Here is a 25,685-nt window from a genome sequence, read left to right as displayed (position 1 = left end):
TGTACTTTTCAGCATTGTTCTATCAGTCTGAATGAGAACGAGATCTGAATGTGCATATGGTATGTGTGTTTGTTTTCCAGAGAACCGGCTGCAGGTAGTGAAGGGTTTGGAGGATGTGGAGGTGTCTGAGTGCGAGAGCTGCACCTTTGAGGTGATGCTCAACTTGGCCTACATCGAGGGTGTGTGGACTAAGAATGGGATGCAACTCAAGTCAAAGCCCAAATGTCTTATCAGCATGAATGGGAAGAAACACTCCCTGACACTGAATAGGGTGGCTCTAGGAGATGCTGGCCTGTTCTGTTTTCAGGCTAATGGCATTCAGACCTCAGGCCAACTTAGTGTTAAAGGTAAGATAACCAGACAGAAGAAATTACCTCCATGGTCACGACACTCGATTTGTGTCCACATACATATGTCAAGATCTGACAAAGGCCGAAATTTTCATGGGATGGGATAACCATAACCTTATTAAGTCTAATCTTACCAAGTAACAGCGCAAGACATCTATAATACATTATTTACTATTCCAAAAAGACTGATTCATGTATACAATTATAAATGAACACATAAACAAGGCTGTTACTGTGTGTGTATTAACTGTGCTGGTGGCAGGGCTCTTGGCTGTGTCATTGTATTGGTTGGCCTCCTTATCTCCACAACTGGTGGATTAATTGTCACAAATGTTTGCACAGACATCCATGGTTACCAAACAATGTATTCAAATGAATTATAATAGCTTTGATCCATCTGTCTTGTCAGCTGACATCACCATCAGATCAACATTTCAATTTGTCCAATTCTCTCATATCAACCGGTGCTGCTGTAGACTTGACTCTCAATACATAAACCATTTTTTTCCAGCACTATTAGAGTAAATAAACAAAAAACACGATTACCGTGTATCAAAGTTAAGAGCATCTTAATATCTTCTGCCAGCTAGGGACATCCACATAGTGAAGGAGCTAGAGGATGTAGACACAATGGAGCGGCAATCTGTGAACTTCCAGTGTGAGGTCAACCAGGTGGATGTGGAGGGCCGGTGGTACAGAGACGACTGCAGGATCCGACCTGGGGAGAACATCAAGATCAGACACCAGGGCAAGTGACAAACCACATGAGCTTTGCAGAAACTAATGCCTAATCCTCCACAATGCTTGCTTCATACTCTGGTCAACTTGCTGTGTGTTTGAGTGATACAGTGGTTGTAAAAGAGGGTTCCTGGGTATAAATATATAAGAAAAAAAAACATGGGTAACCACAACCTAAAAAGATAATAAAACATTTTGCTTTGCTCTGATTGCAGGTCAAACTCACATCTTGCTCTTCAGGTCAGTCAGGCCAGAGCATACTGGAGAAATCAAATTCACTGCAGAGCGTGTCTCATCCTATGCAACTCTCAGAGTACAAGGTGAACTACCTGATATCACAATATCAGTATCACAATAAAACAAGAATTTATGGAGAAAATAATGCTTGTCATTACTTCTTCCCTTATTCAGAGCTCCCTGTCCAAATAGTGCGTCCTCTGAGGGTCAAGATAGCCATGTATCGCCACCGAGGTCTACTGGAGTGCCAGGTGTCACGACCTAATGCTCAAGTCACATGGTACAAGAACAGGCAGGAGATCCTGCCCAGTACGAAGTACCAACTAATCAGCCAAGACGTCTACAGGCAGCTGACCATCGATAATGTCTGCTCCTCAGATGAAGATACCTACACCTGTGACGCAGGAGATGATGAAACTTCATGTCAGCTTTTGGTAGAAGGTGAGATACAGTAATCATAGTACTCAAAAATTTGATAGCTGACTGTTTGCTTTGCATTCATGAAGCTACACTTTTACAATACTGTACCATGCAAAATGGTTTATGCGCTGTATTGATTAATGCTAAAATTCTGGAGATGCGTCAGTAGTGGTAATGTGCGCTGTGGCTGTACATGCAGAGCAGGCTATCAGCATAGTGCGGGGGATGAGCTCAGTGGAGGTGATGGAGCCAGAGCCAGCGCTGTTCCAGGTGGAGACCAGCCTAAAATCAGGGAGGCCTCCGAAGTGGACCCTGAACGGTGATGTGCTGGAGCCATGTGCAGCGGTGAACATCGACAGGGAGGGCACCCTCCACAGTCTCTGTCTCACCTCCACAGAAAGCTCTATGTCTGGCCCCGTCCTCTTTGTGGCTGGAAAGAGTCGCTCCACTGCTCAACTTACTGTGAAAGGTGAGTGTCATACTGCTTTTACTTGAAAGATTGTTTAAATGAAATGAAATACATGTAGAGTATTATTTGTCTAGCCTACCAAAACCACACCCATCACATATCTTTGCAGTGGTTTAGCAATTTTCTGTAAAAAAGTATTAATATATATGCATGTTTTTATTTATTATGAGCTAGGAATTACTAGCTCTGTCACAGGAAAGACCACCCTGGAGACTGGAGAGAACTGAAGAAATAGTCAGTAAATAATCAGTAAAATATCAGGTTCACATTAATACAAAAATAAGTTATTTTGTAGTCAGACTGAATAGTCATCTCAAAAGAGCACCTCTTAAAACACATTCTGCACTGTAAGTACCTGTGTTTGACCTAAAAGGGACTGGAAACCTTTTCCTGCTTAATGTCAAATGAGTGCTAAGATGTTCTGCATCCTCTGTGTAATCCTGAACAGTGTAACAGTGTGTGATCCTGAACAGGATGAAGTGAATAAATGTGGACATTTTTGGGAATGTCTCTTTAAGCACTCTCCACATTTTTTTTCTCCCCCGTAGAGCGACCTCTTCAGGTTGTTCGCCACATGGATGATGTGGAGACGAAGGAGAGCAGCTCGGTGACTCTGAGCTGTCAGTTCGCCCCTTCTCCCAGGCTGGTGCGGTGGTTTAAAGGTCGGACCGCTCTGAAGACTTCAAACAAGTATAGCATGAAGAGAGAGGGGAACCGAGCAGAGCTCACCATCCATGGTTTGACAGGGATAGATTCAGGACAGTACCGCTGCATGGCTGGAGGTTCACAGAGCACAGCTCATGTGAAAGTAGAAGGTAGGTTAAGGTTTGGGGAAACTGGGTTATAAAGCACAATATGGTCCTGTTCAGTGTTCTCAGATTTTTATCACACTGCTTTTATATGTTAGCTCATTGAATTTCACTATATAATAACTTTTGTCTTTGTAGCACGAACACTTAAGTTGGTCAAACACCTTGAGCCAGTGGAAATCGAGGAGGATGGCGTCGCCACTTTCTCATGTGAGCTCAACTATGTGGTCGCCAACGTGGAGTGGCTTTTCAACAACGTTCGCCTCTATTCCAATGCCATCAACAGGATCCAGCACATGGGTACAATGCACAGCCTCACAATCAAGAAGCTGCGGCCACAGGAGAGCAGGGTCACATTTAAAGCAGGCCTTCTCTCTGAGACCACAACCTTAAAGGTCAAAGGTCAGAAATATTTAAAGGGAATGATTTTTGTCCTATTTCTGAGAAACATCTGAACACAGTTGTCATGAATTATGCTGCTCTTTGTATTTCAGAGCGTCCAGCAGTATTTCTGAGGTCTCTGGAGGATGCTGTGGGCGAAGAGCAAGGGGAGGTCTGCCTGCAGTGTGAAATTTCCAAAGAGACGGTGACCCCTGTTTGGAGAAAGGACGGTTCAGTCCTGACAGCTGATGATAAACATGAAATACTACAGTTTGGGAAGTCCATGGCGCTGATTGTCCATTCACTTAGTAAGGATGATGCTGGACAATACACCTGTGACCTGGGTACCAGCCAGACCAAGGCTAAAGTTACTGTACATGGTAAGTAAGAGGAAAAATGCTCAAGTCATTTGGGAAGAGCTATACGCAATACAAACTTCACTGCTAAGATATAGTTTCTGTAATATCTTTCTACAGATTTACATATTACAATTCTTCAGCGTATAAAAACAACCTCTGTCCTGGAGGGTGAAAGCTGCACTTTTGAGTGTCTCCTCTCCCACGATCTTGATGGTGAACCCGCCTGGACAATCAATGGCCAGGTGGTGGTCACTAACAGCCGGATGCAGTTGATCAACAATGGCCGCAAGTACAAAATGACCATCAAAGATGCTGTACTAACCGACGCTGGAGATGTGGTCTTCACCATTAAGGACCTCAGCTGTACGACCATGCTTTTCGTTCAAGGTATAATTATCAGCAGTTGTACGTGTTTGAGATGTATTCATACAAAACAACACCTGATTGTGTGCGACTGCATTTCCCCTCCTTTAGAGAAACCAGTTCACATCTTTAGGGACCTGCTGAATGTCAAGGCGGTGCCAGGTGAAGACGCTGAGCTGAGCTGTGAAATCACCAAACCAGACGTCACCATCCGTTGGCTGAAGAATGGCCGTGTAATCAGACCAGGCCCTAGGTATGAGATGAGCGTGGAGAAGAACTTAGCGCGGCTGGTGATCAAGAACACCACCATCAAAGACTCTGGGGAGTACAGTTGTGAGGCTGAAGGAGTTGCCTCACGTGCCAAGTTGGAGATCAGAGGTAGGTGAGAATACTCAAAATACCTGCTATCCGTTAACAATGCAACATAATGGTCCTTATCGCACTGTTGTGTAAACCAGCGCTGCTCTCCAATGTCCTATTTTGCAATGTAGGTCGTTGACTACTGCACTAACTGTGAAGGTTGACTCAATTTTCTCAACTTCACCAGAACTCCAGCACACATTTGCAAGGGAGCTGAGGGACACGCGAGCAGAGGAAAAGGGTAAAGTGACCCTGGAGTGTGAAACCAGGCGGCCAGCCAAACGTGTGAAATGGTTGAGGGGAATGATGGAGCTGAGGTCTGGGAGGAAGTACGTCATCAGGCAGAAGGGCGTGGTGCTGTCCCTCACCATCACCTGTCTGGAGAAGTCAGACACAGATAGTTACACGTGTGATGTCGGTACCATGCAGAGCCGAGCACAGCTGACTGTGCAGGGTGAGACCGCACTGGACACTGCATCGCTGTGGATGAGATGTGTTTATGTAATGTCAGCTGGGGCCAAGTGATGGATGATATGAGACAGATCTTTATATCAATTGCCAGTTCGGTGGTAGAAATCTTGGCATACTGCATAAAGTACTATCCCTTTACTCAGCTTTAATTGAGTCTTGTGAGTCTTGTCAGTGTGAAGTGTTTTTTGTTTTTTACTTTTCCATTTCTTCCATGTTTCATGTAGGCCAGAAGGTGTTGATCCTGGATGAACTAGAGGATGTTGAGTGTCTCGAGGGCGACACGGTAACATTCAGATGTCGAATCTGTCCCAGTGACTACATCGGGGTGAGGTGGTACCTGGATGAGACTCTGCTGTACACTAATGAGCTCAATGAGATCCAGATGATTCATGGAGGCTACCACACCCTCACGTTTAAGCAGCTTGCCCGCAAAGACACCGGCACTATTTCATTTTCTGCAGGGGACAAAAGATCATATGCCTCACTGCTGGTTAGAGGTGAGTCTTTGATCAGAGGTTGTAGTGTAAGTTTTCTATGTCACGTTTTAGTTTGCTTTGATTTGGTTTCATCTCTTTGCGTTTGCAGAAAGGCGCCCTACCATCATTAAAGCACTGGAGGACTGTGAGGCTATTGAAGGAGGTGGTTTGGTTTTGTCGTGTGTGACCTCGAAGCCATGTCACATCCTCTGGTACAAAGATGGCTGCCTGATGTGGAGCTCATCCAGATATTTTGCGAGTCGCTCTGGCTGCGAGGCTCGAATGACAATCCGAGAGGTCTGCAACGGTGATGCTGGGGTGTATGAGTGCAGCGCTGGATCTGTTACAACTAGAGCGGTTGTAACTGTCAAAGGTTTGAATAAAAAATGTCAAAGTGTATTGTTATTAGACTTCAACTGCTGTGAATGACAAAAGTATCTGAAAAACTCAAGAGAAATGGTGTCCTCTTTTTTTTTTTTTTTAGCCATCCCAGCAGAGTTCACTCAGCCTCTGAAAACTATGGAGGCCAAAGAGGGAGAGACTGTGACTCTGACCTGTGAGTACTCTTTGCCGGGGGTCCAGTACCACTGGAGGAAAGGTTTCGAGAGCATCAGAGCAGGAGACAAGTACGTGATGAAGCAGAGGAAGACAATCAACTCTCTGACCATCAAAGGCGTAAAGCCAGAGGACTCAGGAGAATACACCTGTCAGTGCCGAGATCACCGCACAACAGCAACTATCAAAGTACAAGGTAAGACCAATATGATTCATCTGTCATCACATTTAATTAATCCTACTAAAACTGTTGTTTGACAATTATTTGAAAATCAATTTCATGTTAATTTTAATAAAATCATTTATTTAAATGGCTGATTCCAGCCATGAAGCATGCAGTATCACTACAGATGAGCTAGACTTGCCTCCTACTGTATGTCAGTATCATTTTGCTTCACAGCTTGGTACCCAGAAGTGCTAAAATAGCTCCCAGATATAATATTTAATATGTGTGTCACCTCTTCCTTTTTCCAGCTATTCCTATTTCCTTTGTACAACAACTAAAGGACATGCAAGCAGAGGAGGGCAACAATGTCATATTGCGCTGTGAGCTGTCCAAACCTGGAATACCAGTGGAGTGGAGGAAAGATGATGAGCTGCTGAAGAATGGGGTCAAGTATCAGATAAGGAAATGGGAAACCACATTAGAGCTCATGATATGGAAGCCTATGCCTCAGGATAGTGGGGTCTACAGCTGTGTGTGCGCTGATCAGATGACATCTGCCACTGTCAAAATCACTGGTAGGATGTGATTTTTCAATAAACTGACAAGTTAATAAGTTTCAAGTCAATTTTAACCTTAACAAATACATTTTATAATTCTGCCTTACCATCTATGCCTTCCCAGCTCTCCCAGTCACCTTCAAGCAGAAGCTGAGGAACGTGCAGATTGAGGAAGGCAACACAGCGACTTTACGCTGTGAGCTGTCTAAATCTGGTCACACTGTGGAGTGGAGGAAGAGGGGCAATGAACTCATCAGGAATGGAGAGAAATATCATATGCGGCAGAGAGACATGCTGATTGAATTGAGGATCTCCAATGTGACACCTGAGGACAGCAATATCTACACATGTATCTGTGGAAACATAGAGACCACTGCAACCCTGACTGTAAATGGTAGGTCTATTATTGACAATATTTTATCATGGTCTACTACTCTACTTAAGGTCTGTTTTGAAAGACCACTCAAAGCAGAATAGCATACAGTTACATGATTTCGAGGGCTGAGATGATTCTGTTCTTTTCCTTCATTATTCTAATGTCGGCTTTTAGCTCTTCCCATCACCTTCAAGCAAAAGTTGAGGAACCTCCAAGTCGAGGAAGGAAATAGCGTCACTTTGTGTTGTGAGCTCTCGAAACCTGGAGTCCCTGTGGAGTGGAGGCTCGCCGGAGATGTGCTGGAGGATGGAGACAAGTACCAGATTAAGCAGAGGGACTTTGCTCTGGAGTTGACCATCAGAGATGCTCTGCCAGAAGACAGTGGTGTATACACCTGTGTGTGCAGAGAACAGAAGACAAAAGCCACTGTTAAAGTTATTGGTAAGTGTGTGGTAATGGTACGGTAATACTGTATGTATAACTGTTTACTTGTGCCTCATCAGTATTATTGCTGGTGTTCTTTTTCCCATGTATAAACAGCATCTGTATTTCATTGAACAGCGGTTCCTGCCACATTTAAAGTGAGCCTGAAGATCCAGGAGGCCGAAGAGGGGAAGAGTGTAACGTTACGCTGTGAGTTGTCAAAGAAAGGGGTCCCATTGCAGTGGCAGAGAGAAGGCCAGGAGCTCTCTGAGGAGCTATCTCAAGGGAAGTATCAGATGAAAGTAGAAGGAAAGACGGCTATGTTAACCATCCTCAGTGTCCAACTGGATGATGCAGGAAAGTACAGCTGCATCACAGGAGATGAGAAAACCACAGCTGAAATCAAAGTGAAACGTAAGTTTGAAGCATGAAACACGAGGGAAAACAAACAAGGACACATTAGTTATTGCCACAAAATGGAATTTTATTCCCATAAATGTATATTAGATAGTAGCAGTATAAAAGAAACTATGTAATTACAGAATAGCTTTTTAATTGTCATTTTAAATAGTGTTCCAATTTTTTTGGTATTTCTTATTTACTTTATATCACAAATATACATAAACCTGCTTTAATGTAAAGTCAAAAATCACAATTGCTTATTTTTACCACAACGATCAGCTGAATGAGTATGTCAGTATCTGCTTTTCATATATATTGCTAAAACAAAATCCAAGGAGTCAGAAGGAAAGCCCAAAGAATCTTGAAGAGGACTCATATCATTTGAGTTACAGTATATGGACATCATTCTTGGAGTTAGCAGAGACAGCGAGGTGAATAAAGGAATTTCTTTTGTGCCTGAAACAGCGCTCCCTGTGACGTTCAAACGAGAGATCCAGCGCCTGGTGGTGATGGAAGGGGAGAGTGGAGTTTTCTGCTGTGAGCTCTCCAAACCTGGAGCTCCGGTGGAGTGGAGGAAAGGCCGAGCCGTCCTGAAACCTGGAGAGAAATATGAGATGAAGCTGGAGGGACGTCTCACTAAACTGGTCATAAACAACATAGAGGAGAGCGATGCTGGAAAATACACCTGCAAGACCAAAGACAGCCAATCATCTGCCGAGCTCACCGTCCAAGGTGAGACAAGTTTCTATTTAGAAATTCTCCCTCAGAGTTTTGATTTCTGTTGATTTTGAAAAGTATTTATTTTCCCTTTTGTAAATTTTCCCAATGTATTCAACAGAATCACCTGCGCGCAGACGTCAAAGAGGTCAGCTTCGATATAGTACAACAAAAACAAAATAGACCCAGTGGGTAGTAGCTTTGTGTGACCTCCATTAAACCTCAATGGAGAGTCTATTTTTACTCATCTAGTCATCCAGCCTGACTATGGCTAAGCAGTACTCTGTCATATCACATAGGATGTTTGTCATTTGATCCATCCAAGTAGATCTGTAACTAAACGCTTACATGTAGCATTAGTTTTTCCATATAAAAGATAATAACTAATCGCTGATCATTGATTATGATTTAGTCCATTATTATAAAAATGATAATAATCTATAATGGATTATGTTATAATCTGTTATCAGTGTCCACTGTTCAACCTTAAAGTAATAGATTGACTTTAGCATGACTTGACCTGCCATGTTGCTTACATCACTGCTGCAACATGTCAGCGAAATATTGATTCTGTCTGTTGTTATGTTTACTGTTTTTCACATGTTTTCCCTAAAAGCAGAAGATTTTTCTTTTTGTGTTCGGTGTCTGTCCATTCCTATTATTCTTGAGATGGTATTGAGTGAGCTGTAACATGTAAAAAAAACAAACAACAACTCTTATTTGTGTAGTTTATAGGTTAATCACTACGTATCCACTGATTTGAACCCTATTGTGTTAATCCTTTCAAGAGATTTTCACCTGTGTGCTTAAACATCTTCTCATTCTCGGTTGTTGACAGCTTTACCCCCAAGTTTCAAGCTGCCACTAGTTAACCAGGAGGTGACGGAGGGTAACAGTGTAGTTCTGCGGTGTGAGCTCACCAAACCTGCCCCTGCGGTGGAGTGGAGGCGAAGAGGTGAGCTGCTGAGGCCCGGAGACAAGTATCAGATGAGGAAGAAGGAGCTTCAAGTGGAGATGAAGGTTGCAGACCTCGGCCTGGACGACACTGGAGATTATACCTGTATATGTGGAGAAGAGAGGACGACCGCTAGGATCATGGTGAACGGTGAGCACTACATCAAACACAGCAGGGTGCACGTCATTGCTTTTATGGGTTTTTCGAGTACTCAAGGAGCTCATAGCCTCACAGTCTATCGAAAAAAGTTAAATGTTAAAGTTAAAGTTTAATTTAACATGGTAGATGTAATTTTTTTATTTTTGTCTGACTGTCTTCTCCAGAGCGGCCCATCAAATTCCTTCAAGAACTGAAAAATATTCAAGTCCAGGAGGGCAATGGGGTGACCCTCACCTGTGAGCTCTCCAAACCTGACACTGCAGTGCAGTGGAAGAAAGGAGACAATGTGCTGACCAGCGGAGAGAAATACCAGATGAAGCAGAACGGCTCCACACAGGAGCTCCTCATCAGGAAAAGCCAGCCTGAGGACAGTGGCACATTCAGCTGTGTGTGTGAAGACATACAGACTACTGCCACCATCATCATCACTGGTTAGAGACGTTGTGCAGTATCACTATGTAACAAAAAAAGGTTTTGTGCTGCACTTTAAATATCTGTCTGATTTATCTCTCCTCAGCGATCCCAGTGACTTTCAAGCAGAAACTTAAGAACCAGGAGGCGGCGGAGGAGGGCTGTGTGACGCTGCGCTGTGAGCTCTCTAAGCCAGGAGTCCCGGTGGAGTGGAGGAGAGATGCTCAACTTCTGAAGGAGGGAGAAAAATATCAGATGAAGCAAGAGGGAAGGGCAGCTGAGATGCTGATTAGGGGCCTTACTCTCACAGATGCTGGGGAGTACTGTTGCTTTGCTGGTGCTGCTGTGACTTCAGCGGAAATCAAAGTAAGAGGTATGCTTCACCATACTTGACACAAATGAAAGGTAACAGGGAAAGACACAGTTCATCTGGTGTTTTTGTGTCTTACACAACCACATGAGATATGCTTGATATTTCTGCTTAGTGTTGCTGTGCTTATTGTTTTGTCTCAGCGCTTCCTGTAACATTTAAGCAAGAGGTTGAGAATTTGGAAATAAAGGAAGGCGACAGTGGAGTTTTCTGCTGTGAGATCTCCAAACCCGGAGCTCCAGTGGACTGGAGGAGAGGCAGAGTCATCCTAAAACCTGGATACAAATATGAGATGAAACAGGAGGGATGTCTCACAAAACTCATCGTCAACAATGTGGAGGAAGGTGACGCTGGGAAATACACCTGTAAGACCAAAGACTGCCAGTCAACTGCAGAGCTCACTGTCAAGGGTAATATATGGTTGAAACCTGATTAATAAGTAGTTGATAATAACTGCTGTAACATAACTGATAACGGCCTGTCCCCATGCAGCTCCTCCGATCACATTCAAGACAAAGTTAAGGAACCTGCAGGTGGAGGAGGAGAACAGTGTGACATTGAGCTGTGAGTTATCTAAGCCTGGCCTTGCTGTGGAGTGGAGGAAAGGAGAAGAGCTCCTGAAGAATAATTTCAAGTATCAGATTAAAAACCGAAACAGCGTCATGGAGCTGACCATCAAAAACACACAGTTGGAGGACAGTGGAGTCTACAGCTGTGTCTATGGTGATGCCAAGACCACAGCTAATGTCACCATTACAGGTAAGAAGAGATTAGACTGTAAGTACATGTTTGCAACAGCAACATTAGCTATTATTATTAACTGGCTGTTTTGACTGTGGAAAATGTACCTTTAAAAAAAAAAAATCTGCTCTCAAAACACAACATGAACTTTGTTTTTTCATTCCAAAACCCAAAGCTATTCCCCTCACCTTTAAAATGGGTCTGAAGAACCAGGAGGCCCGCGAAGGAGGTGTTGTGATCCTTCGCTGTGAACTGTCCAGGGCCGGGGTGCCTGTGCAGTGGTGGAAGTCGGACGACCAGATCTATCATGGAGGGAGGTATCAGATGATGCTGCGTGGGAACGTAGCAGAGATGCACATCAAAAACATCCAGCCAGAGGATGTTGGAGAGTACAGCTGTGTCTTTGGAGAGCAGAGGACAACAGCTGAAGTGAACGTGAGAGGTATTTGACATGCTCCAATTTTGTGATCTCTCAAACCAAAACCAAACCAATGTCAGCACCTCCTGTGTATATCTGTGTTCATCAGTAACGTTCGTATTTTACCCCTGATCAAGTCCACTGATTAGTTAGATCACACCTTGTTTCCTTTACAAGCAGATTATTTCTGTACTGTACTTTTTGTAACATGATATCTCCTGTCTGTTCTTTACTCAGCTGCAGCGTCCGTGTTCTTTGAGAAGGAATTGGAGAACCAAGCTGTAATGGAGGGGAAATCTGTGCTGCTGTCTTGTGAAGTTTCCAGTGCTAATGTGCCTGTCACTTGGAAGAAGGACAACGATGTGATAGAGGAGGGAGGACGGTACATTTTAAAGAAGACAGGCCCCATTCATTCTCTGGAGATCAAGAAGTTGCTTCTTGAGGATGCTGGAGAGTACAACTGCATCACCAGAGGCAAGAAGACCACTGCCAAGCTGACTGTAAGGGGTACGTAGAAACTGCAGTGGAATTCCATCCCTCATTCATTGATAGATGTGGATAATTCATTTACTTTAAGAGAAATGTGGCATGAAAATAACCGACAGGCCATTCTCAGCTAGGTTCATGTAAATATATCATATTCCATCTCTAAAAAACGAGCTGTATCTAGCTCTTTCCTCTTCCACAGAGCGCGTGCGGATTGTTAAAGAACTGCAAGAGATAACGGTGACAGCAGGAGAGGATGCAGAGTTTGTGTGTGAGCTGAGCCACTCGGACGTGAGTGAAGGTGTCTGGTGGCTCGGTTCCAGCCCTCTCCAAAGGAACGAGATGAACCAGATGACATGCCGTGGTCGCCAGCACCGACTGGTCCTCACCATGACAACACCTGAAGAGACAGGGATCGTGGCATTTGTGATTGGGGATGAGAGGACCTCTGCATCTCTGTTAGTGGTCCCAAAGCCCAAAGGTGAGCAAAAACAGAAGGGTAGAAATATATAACAGTTTCCACCATGTTGACTCAGTTGTCACATAATGAATGTAGAAACCCAACACTTCTCAAGTACAACCATGATGCTCGATTTATTGCAAACACTCTCCTATCATTTTTATATTATTGTCATCATAAAGTGGCATGTGATTTCAAATTCCAGTTTTATTCGAGGAAAAGCCTAAAGACGTTGTGATCTTGGAGGGAGAAACAGCCACTTTGTCCTGCACAATCTCCGACTTTACCTCATCGGTTACCTGGAGACGCAACCATATTCCCCTTTGCAATGGTGATAAATATGAGTTGCGTAAGGAAGGGAAAGTCAACCTACTGCTCATCTATGACGTGGAGCCCCTGGATACTGGCACATACTGCTGTGATACAGGAGATGTCCAAAGCAGTGCCAAACTTACCGTAACAGGTAAAAATGTATTGTTGCTCTTTGGAGGTTGATTGATGTTGAATTTAAGTTGCTAGCTTTGTCCCTTGGTATGCTTATTGCTGTGTCTACTTTCTTTGAATTTTGAACAGATTTGTCAAATCATACTCTGAATTCTTATATCACCAAATGTCTCCAACTCTGCTTTTTTTCTCCTATTTTTCCAGAGCTCCCTCCATTCTTCCAGGAAGATTTGCAGAGTGTGGAAGCGGAGGAGGGAGGTTCGGTCTCTCTCTACTGTGAGCTGTCTAAACTGGGAGTACCAATTCAATGGAAGAAGAACAGACTGCCGCTAAGAGCCAGCAGGAAGTATGAGATAAAGCAGGATGGCTGCTTCCTCCAGCTTCGCATCAAAGAGCTTGAACTTGAGGACAGTGGCAGCTACACGTGTCAAGCAGGAAGTGCAGAGACCACTTCAACTGTGACAGTGAAAGGTGTGTGAAGTTCGACGTGTGCATAGCAGTGAATGGACTTTCTGTACTCTTGACAATTTCCAAATACAGCATATGAATGCAATTTTATTAGTACATTTTCTTGTCAAGTACGATAACTCTTTGTTGCGTCCCCATGATTGTTTTACTTGCCTGAAAAACTGCACATACTGTTATACCTAAATAGAAAGGTAACAAGTTACTTTTTTATGACAACTTAAATCCAAAAATGTATAATTTTTCTTCTGCAAAACCCCTTTTCCCCAGAGCTCCCTCCATTCTTCAAGAAAGAGTTAAGACGCATGGAGGCTGAGGAGGGAGGTGCACTCTCCCTGTCCTGTGAGCTGTCTAAACCTGGAGCGTCAGTGCAATGGAAGAGGAATAGAGTGCTACTGAGAGATAGCAGGAAGTATGAGATGAAGCAGGATGGCTGCATCCTCCAGCTCCACATCGCAGAGCTCAAACCTGAGGACAGTGGCCACTATACATGCCAGGCTGGAAGTGTAGAGACAACTGCAACTGTGACAGTGAAAGGTGAGTGAATTTGGAGAGCTACATTGAAAATGTGACGGTGTCGGTAACATCTAGATCATTGAAAAGTTTCTTATTATAATCTAAACTTAATAAAGATAATTTGAATGTTTGATGTGTGAGTTGATACGGTACAAGGTCATCTACCATATAAGCAGGTATTAAATACGGACATTATCTCTACTAATTCTTTGCCTCCGCAAACTCTTAACTTTCCCAGAGCTCCCACCATTTTTCAAAGAGGAACTACAGAATGTAAAGGCAGAGGAGGGGGGTACAGTCTCCCTGTCCTGTGAAGTTTCTAAACCTGGGCTGTCGGTGCAATGGAAGAAGAACAAGCTGCCTTTGAGAGCCAGCAGCAAGTACGGGATGAAACAAGATGGCTGCCTTCTCCAGCTGCACATCAAGGAGCTCAGACCTGAGGACAGTGGCAGCTACACATGTCAAGCAGGAAGTGTGGAGACCACAGCAACAGTGGCTGTGAAAGGTGAGTGAATTTGGACATCTACATGGAAAATGAAATGGTGTCAGTAACTTGTAGATCATAGAAAGGTTTCTTATTATAATCTAAACTTACTGAAGATAATTTCTATGTTTGATGCATGAGTTGATATTAGATGGAGCGAACAGTAGCAATCTATTGTACAAGTGGGCTATTCAATACTAACATGATCCCTCCTTCTTCTTTGGCTCCTCAAACTCTTAACTTTCCCAGAACTTCCACCATTTTTCAAAGAGGAACTGCAGAATGTAAAGGCAGAGGAGGGGGGTGCTGTCTCCCTGTCCTGTGAACTGTCCAAACCTGGACTGTCAGTGCAATGGAAGAAGAACAAGCTGCCTTTGAGAGCCAGCAGCAAGTATGGGATGGAACAGGATGGCTGCCTCATCCATCTGCACATTAAGGAACTAAAACCTGAGGACAGTGGCAGCTACACATGTCAAGCAGGAAGTGTAGAGACCACTGCAACTGTGGCTGTGAAAGGTGTGAATTTTGAAAAATTTTACAGTATCAGCAAACTGTAAATCATGGAATGTGTTTATCAGTAATATTTTCTGCATCTTATTTATCCTGCACCTGGAATGTCTCAAATGTTGTTTCTGCTATGCTTAAACACCCAAGTAAGTTACTCCCTTAAACACTTGATATTTCCCAGAGCTCCTGCCATTTTTCAAACAAGAATTGCACAATATGGAGGCTGAGGAAGGAGGTTCGGTCTCCCTGTCCTGTGAAGTGTCTAAACCTGGGCTGTCAGTGCAATGGAAGAAGAACAGGCTACAGCTGAGAGCTAGCAAGAAGTATGAGATGAAGCAGGACGGCTGCTTCCTGCAGCTCCACATCAAGGAGCTCAAACCTGAGGACAGTGGCAGCTACACATGTCAAGCAGGAAGTGCAGAGACCACTTCAAGTGTGACAGTGAAAGGTGGGTGAATTTGGATTTGAATATTTTGTACCAGAACATTTTAGGGTAGCTACATGCAATTTATTGCACAACATTTTCCTGTTAATGTAGTCACAAATTATGTTCAGGTGAGGTTTCGAACATTGTTCACTTTACATTATAGATATTATAATGTTTTTTTCTTGGCTATTTTTCCCAGAGCTTGCTCCATTCTTTAAGAAAGAATTAACACGTGTGGAGGTTGAGGAGGGAGGTGCAGTCTCCTTGTCCTGTGAGCTGTCTAAACCTGGAGCGTCGATGCAATGGAAGAAGAACAGGCTGCCACTTAGAGCAAACAGGAAATATGAGATGAAACAAGATGGCTGCGTCCTCCAGTTACACATCAAGGAGCTCAAACCTGAGGACAGCGGCAGCTACACATGTCAAGCAGGGAGTGCAGAGACAACCGCAAATGTCACAGTAAAAGGTGGGCGAATTGTAAACCATTTAGTGTTTGTTCTGCATGCTTTTTACCACCTAAGAAAACTGTGTGTTCATTTGTAAGTTAGTCAAAGAGTCTTCTTTAACAAATACATCTTTGGCTTTCTATTGTCCAATTTCCCTTAATGTATATGATTAGATATTTTGCCTATTCCAATCCATACCTACTTTTGCAGAGCTCCCTCTATTGTTCAGCAAAGAATTACAAAGTGTAGAGGGTGAAGAAGGAGCTTCAGCCTCACTGTTCTGTGAAGTGTCTAAACCTGGGGTTCCAGTTCAGTGGATGAAGAACAGGTTGCCACTGAGAGCCAGCAAGAAGTACGAACTGAAGCAAGATGGCTGCCTCCTGCAACTCCACATTAAGGAGCTCACTTGTGAGGACAGTGGAAGCTACACATGTCGAACTGGAAGTGCAGAGACAACCGCAACCGTGACAGTGAAAGGTGTGAGCTTTGTTGGTGTTGTGGGGTATTCATTTCAAGTTTTTAATATCTTGTTTCTCAGTCTATTCATGGTAGGAGGCTATTGTTTTGCTGAGTTTCCAGCTACGGTAGTGTTACTGTGTGAACTCTCTGGAATGTTTTGAATAATGTTACAGTATGTAAATGTTATGTGAATAATATTTTTGATCTTCTCTCTACTACCTACCTAGAGTCTGCTCCATTCTTCCATAAGAAATTGCAAAATGTTGAAGCTGAGGAGGGAGGCGCAGCCACCTTGACCTGTGAGCTGTCTAAGCCTGGAGTGTTGGTGCACTGGAGGAAGAACAAGCTGCTACTCAGAGCAAACAGGAAGTTTGAAATGAAACAAGATGGCTGCTTCCTCCAGCTTCACATTAAGGAGCTCAAACCTGAGGACAGTGGCAGCTACATATGTCAAGCAGGAAGTGCAGAGACAGCAGCAACTGTTACAGTGAAAGGTGTGTCTGTGTGTGGGTGTTGTGGGTGTATATGTGGGGGAAACTCTAATAGTGAAGGGTGGATGAATGTGGCAATGGGCAAGGCAATGTTTACTACAGTATATCAACACACACTTAGGGCACAGAAAAGTAATGTTATTGTCAGTTGAGCACTACAAAGCAATTCCAACGCATCCACAATGAAAGGGCATGCAGGTGGACACGTCTGCTAATTGGACCCCATTATTCTTCTGGTAAAGACAGTTCCTCTCTTTATTACACTGTTTTACAGAACTCCCCCCATTCTTCAAGAAAAACCTACAAAATATCGAGACAAAGGAAGGAGGTTCAATCTCCCTGTCCTGTGAAGTTTCTAAACCTGGGCTGTCGGTGCAATGGAAGAAGAACAAGCTGCCTCTGAGAGCCAGCAGCAAGTACGGGATGAAACAGGATGGCTGCCTTCTCCAGCTCCACATTGAGGAGCTCAAACTTGAGGACAGTGGCAGCTACACATGTCAAGCAGGAAGTGCAGAGACCACTGCGAATGTAACCGTGAGAGGTGTGTGGGTGTTGTGGGTGTAAACATGAGGAGATGTATTGTTTTATCTCTTAAATTCTAACTGATAGAGGGATATGCTTTTTCGAATATTTGTATAACGTTTATATCACTGTATTTTACACTTTGGGAAACAGTACCAATCAGACATATACAGTATAGTGTCTCAAATAATGTTTTGTTCTCTTCTCACCTACATAGAGCTCCCACCATTCTTTAAGAAAGAGCTACAAAATGTGGAGATTGAGGAGGGTGCTACAGCCTCCATCTCATGTGAGTTGTCTAAACCTGGAGTTTCAGTGCAATGGAAGAAGAACAAGCTGCCATTGAGAGCAAACAAGAAGTATGAGATGAAACAAGATGGCTGCCTCCACCAGCTCCACATCAAGGAGCTAAGTTCCGAAGATAGTGGCAGCTACACATGCCAAGCAGGAAGTGCAGAGACCACCGCGACTGTGGCAGTGAAAGGTGGGAGAATCCTGATACTGGACTTACAGGAACAGAATTTGTTTATTATTGTTTTTTTGTTTAACTTCCATCACACACAAATAAGTTGTCAACATTTTTTCTCATTCTCTTGCCAGCACTTCGACCTGCTCTACCAAACACAGAGACTCCAACAATATCACCTCAGGTAAAGGGCACTGTTTCCAAAACAACTCCTAGTCCAGAGAATGAGAAGCCCATCCTCCCAGAGGCCAAGCCGGTTCCTCCAGAGCCCAAAAAGAGGTTCCATAGAAAACCATCTATTACGAATTCAGAAAAAGATATGGAGCCACTGTTGCATCTGAAACACTCAATGCAGAAGGAGAATAAAGACGACCAAAAGGCAATCCAGTCTGTAAAGCCTATGGAGAAAGACTCTGATATCATACAGAATGTATCACAACTGGATAGGAATAAAGACAAAGACAGTGTGGGATACAAGACAGCTGATAGCTCAGTGAAATTACTGGAGGTGAATAACAGGACTGACAGCAAGGGCAAAGAGCCAGGTAGATCTTTGGAAACAGAAAGTGAAGTCTTCCTAGAGAAACGACAAACAGGAAGGAATCTGGAGGAATTTGTCAAAACCGACCTTAAAGTTAGTCAGTCAGAGAGGCTTCTGGGTGATTCTGTGGCAGAACAACAGAGCCTAAAGCAAGAGGGAGAACCTGCAGAGAAAACAAGTGAAGTTGAGAAGAAGGTAAAACCTCCAGGGACACTTCTGCGGAAGAGCAGCAAGGATGAAAAATGGCCTGTTGAAGCACCAGAAAAGTCACATGGAAAAGAAAGAACAAAGGAGCATGTGAAGTCTGCAGTAAAGGAAGGTGTAGTAGATGTGACAGAAGAAGAGCCTTTAAAACCACCTGTTAGATCTAAAGGGAAGACAATGGAGGAAAAACAACCAATCAGTAATATTCTAAGACAAACTGAGGATGAAAGTCCCAAAGAATTAAATATTACAGTAAATGGCTCAGAGGAGGACCATAAACAGAGAGGCTATGTGAAACAAGTGTCCATAGAAACAGAGAAAGAGAAAAATTCATTGAACCAAGTGCCGTCAGTAGAACAACCAGAGAAGCTTTCAGAAAAAGAGGCAGAATTTGTCCCTCCAAAACCACCTGCAAGGATGAAAGGCAAAGCGAGGGGGAGTTTGGAAAAACAATTATCAAGGGACACAGAGACGGATCAAGAAGGACAAGAGTTTACAGGAGGTGTGGTGAAAACAATGGGTGATCAGCCAGCAAAACAGTCAATTGGGTCTTTGGAAAAAGAGAAAAAAGAGAAACCCGTATGCGAGAGGAAACAGTCACTAACAACAGACAGTGAGACAGCTGAGATAATAAGGAAACCTGTGAAAGCCACAGAGAAAGATGCTAACACCAAACAGCCAATTAAACAACCAGTAAAACCCATGAGAAAAGAACCTGAAGTTGACCAAGTAATTAAATTGGCAGTCAAGCCAATGATAAGCAAGGAAGAAAACCAGACAACAAAGACAGCAGAGGATGTTCCTCTTCTCTATATTTCTGAAGATGAAACTTTCTCAGAGGCTTTGATGGAATTACCAGTGATGGTCCACCCCACTGGCCCTTCTGTGGAGGGGTCAGCTCAGCCCTCTGGTCCTACACCAGAGATTGACATCAACATTGAGGATGAACCACAAATGCAAGAGGCTGCGGTCAAGATCCAGGCTGCTTTTAAAGGCTACAAAACCCGCAGAGACATGCGACCTGTCTTCAAAGAGGTGTTCAAGAACCAGAATGCAGATCTTCATGGTACGATCACTCTAATGTGTGTTGTAGAGGGGAAACCCAGTACAGTGCGCTGGCTGAAAAACGGCCAAGAAATCACTATTGATGAACGCTGCCGCATGAAGACTGCGGAGAATGGTGCGTGCACGCTGGTGATCAAAAACGTGACGGCCAATGATAGTGGAGTTTATACCTGTGAAGTGGTGAATAAGTTTGGTGTGACCTCCTACAATGGAAATGTAACAGTAGCGGCTCCGACTGCTCAGCGGTCTGTGCACCCACCGCTTGCGGCCATAACTCCTCTGCAGCTTGCCCCGGCAAAGCCTGAGGTCCAGGCTGAAACACAGACCCAGGATCTGCCTCAGACTCAAGCACAAATACCCACTTCGGCCACAGATGCTGCAAACTATGTGGAAAGCGTGAGCGTCTCTCTGTGGGAGGCCTACAACCTGACAGAAGAGGCTACAGGTGTACAGTGTGTAAATGATAGAAGATCATCACTCATTGCTGCCAGCTCCAGTGAGTGGCTCATATCCTCGGTTTAACTACAAAAAAATATATGTACGTTTTACTACACTACACTAGTTGATATGTTTTTTCTGCTTTCAACAGTGTCAAGTCCCTCTGATTATGACACAGCTCCCGATATAATGGAGTCTGTTGAAACTGTCCCTGCTGTTCCAAGGTCAGAAAGGATTTGCAATCTTCAATCAATTTCTGATCTGAAATTCAGTGCTAATTGTGTGTTTTGTACTCATAAAAAACAAACTTTTTTTTTTTTTTTTTTTGTCACAGGGTAGTACCAAAGCCAGAAGATCAAGTAACTGTGAAGGACAATAAAGAAGGGGTAGCTGCTCCACAACCTCCTAAGAAACTATTAAAGGTCAAAGGTAAGCATTGTTGATTTTATTCATTTTTGGTTTTCACCTTCCCATTACCCTGTCTTCAGTTTCCTGTCAGGTATACCAGCGCTGTCTTCCTCTATAATCTATAGGGGCTAATGAAGGCAGAATGAGGACACCATCTCCAAAGCACCATCGCGCCCACACGCCCTTGACTAGCACGGTATCTGGATCAGAGTCAGAAGGGGAAGAAGACAGACGAGAGGTACTGCACTTTTTGTGTATTTTAATTTGTCATGGATGTGCACACTATTTATGGACTTATTCTGTCTGCCCTATATCTCTTAGTATAAGAATCATAATTTCATTAAATCACAATCTGACTTGGTAATGTTTCACATTTAATTGCTTAAGCCATAAATTATGCGATACATTTGTTTTTTCTCCCCCTCAGACATTTGAAATGTATGTGGCTCGAGCTGACTGCAGTCCTAACAGTGGAAACAAGGACAGTTTCATCCTAAAGGAAGGCCAGTTTGTAGAGGTCTTGGACTCTGTTCATCCTGACAAATGGCTGGTGCGGACCAAACCCACAAAAACCAACCCTGCTCGGCAGGGATGGGTGTGTCCAGCTTACCTGGAAAAGAAGAGAAAGGTAGGATGTGTAGATCTGGAAGTCAGCTCTAGTGCTTGGTAAACATGTTACATTAACCATTTGAGTTTGAAATTGTATGCTGTCATCAGGGACAGTAAAATAATTAAAGCAGAAGTAAGCGATCCGGCCGTAGGATGTGTAGATCTGGAAGTCAGCTCTAGTGCTTGGTAAACATGTTACATTAACCATTTGAGTTTGAAATTGTATGCTGTCATCAGGGACAGTAAAATAATTAAAGCAGAAGTAAGCGATCCGGCCGTTTTGGCTAACGTCTTGTCAGCTGATGGAGTTAGCAGTCCCCGCCCTCGTCCCTACGTCACCACATGCACGCGCATCCCTTGGCTGCACCGGGCTGCACACACAGAGAGGACCGCCCTTTTATGCCGTTCTCTCTCCTCATTGGATAAAGGTTGTAGGATACAAGGAAAGTTTTCTCCTCGGCTTACAGCAGAGCAGAGTGACTGACAGACCCGTGTTTCGGACCAAACACTCTATATAAGTGATTGCTGTCGGAAGATATAACTATTTAAGTTATACTTACTATATTAACACAAACATTCCGCTAACTTCTGCTTTAAGTGATGAAAAAGGATAAGACTTAGATCAATTAATAATATAATAGATACATAACTGTTGTTTTTAACAGGAAACCCTCCCACAAATGAGAGCACCTCAAGAGGATCTTGATGGAATAGGTTCTACAGGAGAGGAGTACAGGAGGGCTCTAAGGTCTGTTTTTCTGCAGTTTTATATCGACATTAAAAACTGCTGGGAGGATTGCCACGTGACACTTGTTTAGGAGCAATTCAATCTTGTGAAATCTGACATTAAGAATATATTCAGACCACATAAACAAATACAGCTGAGCTATGTCCTCTTTCTTTAGCCAACTGATCCAAGGCCTGATCGACGGAGAGGAGGAGTTTGTGAAGGAGATGAAGATGTTCACCTCTCACCAGCTAAATTATCTGGAGTCTAGTCGCCACGTCCCCATTAACGTCCACAACCAGAGAGAGATCATTTTCAGGAATATCAAGGAGATTGTCTGTCTGCATGAGAGGTAATACACGTCACACACACACAAGAAACATGTTGTACCTCAATTCATCCTTTGTTTTCTATTGATTTTGATATTTCCCAGTGGCCTTAAGCATTGTGTCTTGTTTTTGTTTTTTTTACCGATGCCGCCTCTCACTTCTCTTACTCCAGGTGCATCCTTCCTGGTCTGAGAGGTTGTGTCACAGATGATGATGTGGCCATGCATCTGGTCAAGCACACCCAGGACTTTGAGAAGTATCTTCACTACATGGTGGGACAAGCGCAAGCAGAAGCCTGTGCCACTGACAAGGCCACCCAGCAGTATTTCAAAGTACTGACAAAATCGTTTTAGATTTGAACTGTAGCCGCATTGTTGTGCTTATTTAATGTTCTTTATTTTTAAAATATGTTTCTTACAACATTTCAGGAGTTAGCAGAAACTGGTAAGCCTGACACACCAGTCATGGATGTCCTCACCTTCCTTCAACGACCAGTGGAGAGGATTCAGACTTACCAGGCTTTGCTTAAGGTCAGCATATAGTTTCATTAACAAATCTGAGTACAAATTAGAAAGATTAAACAATTATTTATGTTTTTGTTTGTTTCTTTATTATGCCACTCACAATCAAACGGGAAATTGAACAGAAATGGGAATATTTGTTTGATATTTAAATCAGTTAATCATATTTGAGCATCTACGCTTATTCTGCCATTGCACAAGTTGCAGTTTCTTCTTGAAAATGTGTCAGCTGATTGCATGGGATGTAAATGAAAAAAATCTATTGGCAGGAGTTTATCAAGAACAAAGCCAAAAGTGGTCAGAGCTGCTGTCTGTTAGAAGATGCCTTCTCCACTGTGTCCTGTCTACCCTGGAGGTCTGACAACCTGCACCAAGTCTCCCTCATTGAGAACTACCCAGCTCCTCTAACTGCCCTTGGCGAGCCTGTGCGACAGGTAATCACAGATGACTGACATGTTTTCATGATAATTCCAAGTTAGGGTAATTTCCTTACATATATCACATATGGTCATCGTATGGTCTTAACTTGTCTTCCTCCCTCCAGGGAGTCTTCACAGTGTGGGAGGAAACTCCAGAAATTAAGACAACCTCTAGAGGGCACCAGAGACAAGTCTTTCTCTTCAAGGACTGTATTGTACTGTGTAAACTGAAAAGAGACACCCGCATGAACAGTGATACCTACACATTCAAGAACAAAATGAAGGTATCATCATCTTTCCTACTAAAGCTACAAACAAAATAGACACTTGTTTGATATCACACCTGGTCACATGACATTACAGTTACTCTGATTTCTTTTCCAAATTTTGACCTCACTATCTTCTTCCATGTCTTTCTCATCCTTGCTTTTATGATCTGCTCAGCTGAATGATGTGGAAATAAAGGAGACTGTGGGTGGAGATGAAAAGTCTTGGGGGTTGTGGCATGAGCACAGGGGCTCAGTGCGGAGGTACACGCTACAGGGCCGTTCCACTCTGGCAAAACTCCCCTGGCTCAAGGACCTGAAGGAACTCCAGCAGCGCTCCAGTCTGCCCACTAACAGTGAGTAAAAGTGAACAAGGAGGATACGTTTGACTCTGAATCATAATAAATAAATATTTTCCTATCTATTTGGGTATGTTCTTGTATTACAATGACAATGGTGACTACAGGATTACATTGACATAATGTTGTCAAAATACTTTTTATGGCATAACATGGCAGAAAATGCTTTGTGTGTAATTTCTGTATTTGTGTGTGTGTGTGTCAACAGGCCCACCAGTGTTTGAGTCACAGTTGTCTGACTGCACAACAAAGATAGGACAGACAATTAAACTGACATGCAAAGTCACAGGATCACCCAAACCAGTGGTCAGCTGGCTCAAAGGTCGGAAAACACTTGAACAACCTATATACACAGTTTTGATTAGTTTTCTAATACTTTTAATGTGCCAAAGTAGGTTACGCTCAGCATATATATTGTAGCAACAAAGCAATAAGTCATGGTTTCACAGTTAAGTTATCTTATCTGATGCCTGTCTCTCAGATGGCCTCCCTCTGGAGGACGACCCCCGTCACATCATCACAGAAGACAGGTCTGGGACCTGCAGTCTCATTCTGGACAGTCTCACTGCGGAGGACTCTGGACAGTATACGTGCTATGCTAGTAGCTCCATGGGCACTGCTGGTACTCTGGCTAAAGTTGTGGTGCAGGGTGAGTCTGTGGATGCACCCGGGCCACTTGAGTAGTCTGTTACTGCAGATCGATGTGTGTGTTTGTAGGTGAATGATGTAATACATGGACTGGACATAGGACATAGGACAGATAAGGGACCACACAATTTATTTAATCATATTGGTATATCTACTACTACGAGCACAAATACTGTCAATACCTTAACTACTGCTCTTACAGCAATACTATTACTACTTCTACTGTTATAATACTGTCACAAATTTGTCTGAGTACTGCAGTTAATTACTGCTGCTATAATAAATCTACTGCTATTATGCAACTTCTGATATAGACATATATTGTGTTTGTTCTTTTCTTTAGCTCCACCCAGATTTGTGAGTCGGCTGGAGAGTGCTTGTCTGATAGAAGGAGAGGACATCCAGTTCTCTTGTTCCACGCTCACTACTCCTTTACCACGAATCAGGTATGACATTAAAAAAGATGATTCTCATGACAGCAGGTGTGATGTAAATATATCAAGCACATTAATCTTTGGGTTGAACAGGTGGTTGAAAGATGGCAGAGAGTTAACTGACAAGCAAAAATACTCGATCTCGAATGATGCTCGAAGTGGAATCCTGTGTCTGACAGTCAACTGTGCAACAAAGGCTGATATTGGACAGTATGAGTGTGAGGTATAAAACTCATATACAGTACTATAGAATAACCCATAAAACTTCTAGTGTGTAAAAATGTTTCTGAACTTATTTTAAGATATGGTATGTCAAATCATTTCTTTTCCTAGCTTTGGAATGAGTTTGGCTGTGTCAAGTGTAAGGCAGGTCTGTGCCCTGCTTACATACCACCGGCTGACATCGAGATCAACCAGCCACAGGACTTGCCTCCCAAAGGTAGGACTGGCACAGGTGCTGAAGGTAAATATCCTCCACACATAATTGAAAGCAGTGGCGGGGTTTTCATGCAGCTGATCCACACTTTAACAAGTTCAGCTGTGTTTGAGAAGGGATGAAGCACATGCCATTGTCCAGTTTCACTTCAGACCCCGTCACCCTTTGTGCATCACGTCATGTGACATTTCTTCACTTTCCAACAAACTACAAAAAAATCTGCATCAATTTCCACTTTCAACCACTACCATTCATCCATTCAATCAAGTTTACACCATTTTGAGATTTGACTCACATTTTCCTTTATTTCCCATTTCACACACTCTGACATCATAAGTATCTCCAACTACCATACCACTTGAAACTAGATCTGCTGGGTTTATGGCACAGAGTGCAGACTGTAGGTGAATGGCTAAAATTAAGAA

The 25,685-nt window shown here is 43.3% G+C and overlaps 1 protein-coding gene across 2 annotated transcripts in view; it reads left to right on the top strand.

Moving 5' to 3' along the window:
* obscna (obscurin, cytoskeletal calmodulin and titin-interacting RhoGEF a) overlaps positions 1-25,685 on the top strand; it is a 38,327-nt gene that overhangs the window by 1,232 nt on the left and 11,410 nt on the right. Inside the window, exons 3-58 of one of the 2 annotated variants that reach the window (XM_085774393.1) lie at positions 81-347; positions 937-1,098; positions 1,304-1,408; positions 1,500-1,766; positions 1,945-2,214; positions 2,763-3,029; positions 3,162-3,425; positions 3,518-3,784; positions 3,881-4,150; positions 4,238-4,504; positions 4,674-4,940; positions 5,182-5,454; positions 5,543-5,806; positions 5,918-6,184; positions 6,463-6,729; positions 6,836-7,105; positions 7,262-7,528; positions 7,649-7,924; positions 8,378-8,644; positions 8,751-8,777; positions 9,468-9,734; positions 9,908-10,174; positions 10,261-10,527; positions 10,668-10,934; positions 11,017-11,283; positions 11,441-11,707; positions 11,921-12,190; positions 12,354-12,650; positions 12,835-13,092; positions 13,278-13,544; positions 13,809-14,075; positions 14,293-14,559; positions 14,788-15,054; positions 15,227-15,493; positions 15,672-15,938; positions 16,129-16,395; positions 16,605-16,871; positions 17,143-17,409; positions 17,608-17,874; positions 17,991-20,162; positions 20,256-20,328; positions 20,439-20,533; positions 20,638-20,750; positions 20,940-21,140; positions 21,787-21,869; positions 22,027-22,200; positions 22,350-22,509; positions 22,606-22,707; positions 22,968-23,132; positions 23,243-23,401; positions 23,562-23,739; positions 23,951-24,064; positions 24,224-24,391; positions 24,734-24,836; positions 24,918-25,047; positions 25,158-25,263. In XM_085774393.1, the coding sequence (XP_085630519.1) occupies positions 81-347; positions 937-1,098; positions 1,304-1,408; positions 1,500-1,766; positions 1,945-2,214; positions 2,763-3,029; positions 3,162-3,425; positions 3,518-3,784; positions 3,881-4,150; positions 4,238-4,504; positions 4,674-4,940; positions 5,182-5,454; positions 5,543-5,806; positions 5,918-6,184; positions 6,463-6,729; positions 6,836-7,105; positions 7,262-7,528; positions 7,649-7,924; positions 8,378-8,644; positions 8,751-8,777; positions 9,468-9,734; positions 9,908-10,174; positions 10,261-10,527; positions 10,668-10,934; positions 11,017-11,283; positions 11,441-11,707; positions 11,921-12,190; positions 12,354-12,650; positions 12,835-13,092; positions 13,278-13,544; positions 13,809-14,075; positions 14,293-14,559; positions 14,788-15,054; positions 15,227-15,493; positions 15,672-15,938; positions 16,129-16,395; positions 16,605-16,871; positions 17,143-17,409; positions 17,608-17,874; positions 17,991-20,162; positions 20,256-20,328; positions 20,439-20,533; positions 20,638-20,750; positions 20,940-21,140; positions 21,787-21,869; positions 22,027-22,200; positions 22,350-22,509; positions 22,606-22,707; positions 22,968-23,132; positions 23,243-23,401; positions 23,562-23,739; positions 23,951-24,064; positions 24,224-24,391; positions 24,734-24,836; positions 24,918-25,047; positions 25,158-25,263 (14,244 nt within the window). The remainder of the gene's footprint in view (positions 1-80; positions 348-936; positions 1,099-1,303; positions 1,409-1,499; positions 1,767-1,944; positions 2,215-2,762; positions 3,030-3,161; positions 3,426-3,517; positions 3,785-3,880; positions 4,151-4,237; positions 4,505-4,673; positions 4,941-5,181; positions 5,455-5,542; positions 5,807-5,917; positions 6,185-6,462; positions 6,730-6,835; positions 7,106-7,261; positions 7,529-7,648; positions 7,925-8,377; positions 8,645-8,750; positions 8,778-9,467; positions 9,735-9,907; positions 10,175-10,260; positions 10,528-10,667; positions 10,935-11,016; positions 11,284-11,440; positions 11,708-11,920; positions 12,191-12,353; positions 12,651-12,834; positions 13,093-13,277; positions 13,545-13,808; positions 14,076-14,292; positions 14,560-14,787; positions 15,055-15,226; positions 15,494-15,671; positions 15,939-16,128; positions 16,396-16,604; positions 16,872-17,142; positions 17,410-17,607; positions 17,875-17,990; positions 20,163-20,255; positions 20,329-20,438; positions 20,534-20,637; positions 20,751-20,939; positions 21,141-21,786; positions 21,870-22,026; positions 22,201-22,349; positions 22,510-22,605; positions 22,708-22,967; positions 23,133-23,242; positions 23,402-23,561; positions 23,740-23,950; positions 24,065-24,223; positions 24,392-24,733; positions 24,837-24,917; positions 25,048-25,157; positions 25,264-25,685) is intronic. The other variant, XM_085774394.1, reaches the window with a different exon arrangement.

This window comes from Trachurus japonicus, chromosome 4 (genome assembly GCF_045865225.1).
Source record: "Trachurus japonicus isolate A0001 chromosome 4, Traja_1.0".
NCBI lineage: Eukaryota > Metazoa > Chordata > Actinopteri > Carangiformes > Carangidae > Trachurus > Trachurus japonicus.
This window is presented reverse-complemented; position numbering and strand designations above follow the sequence as displayed.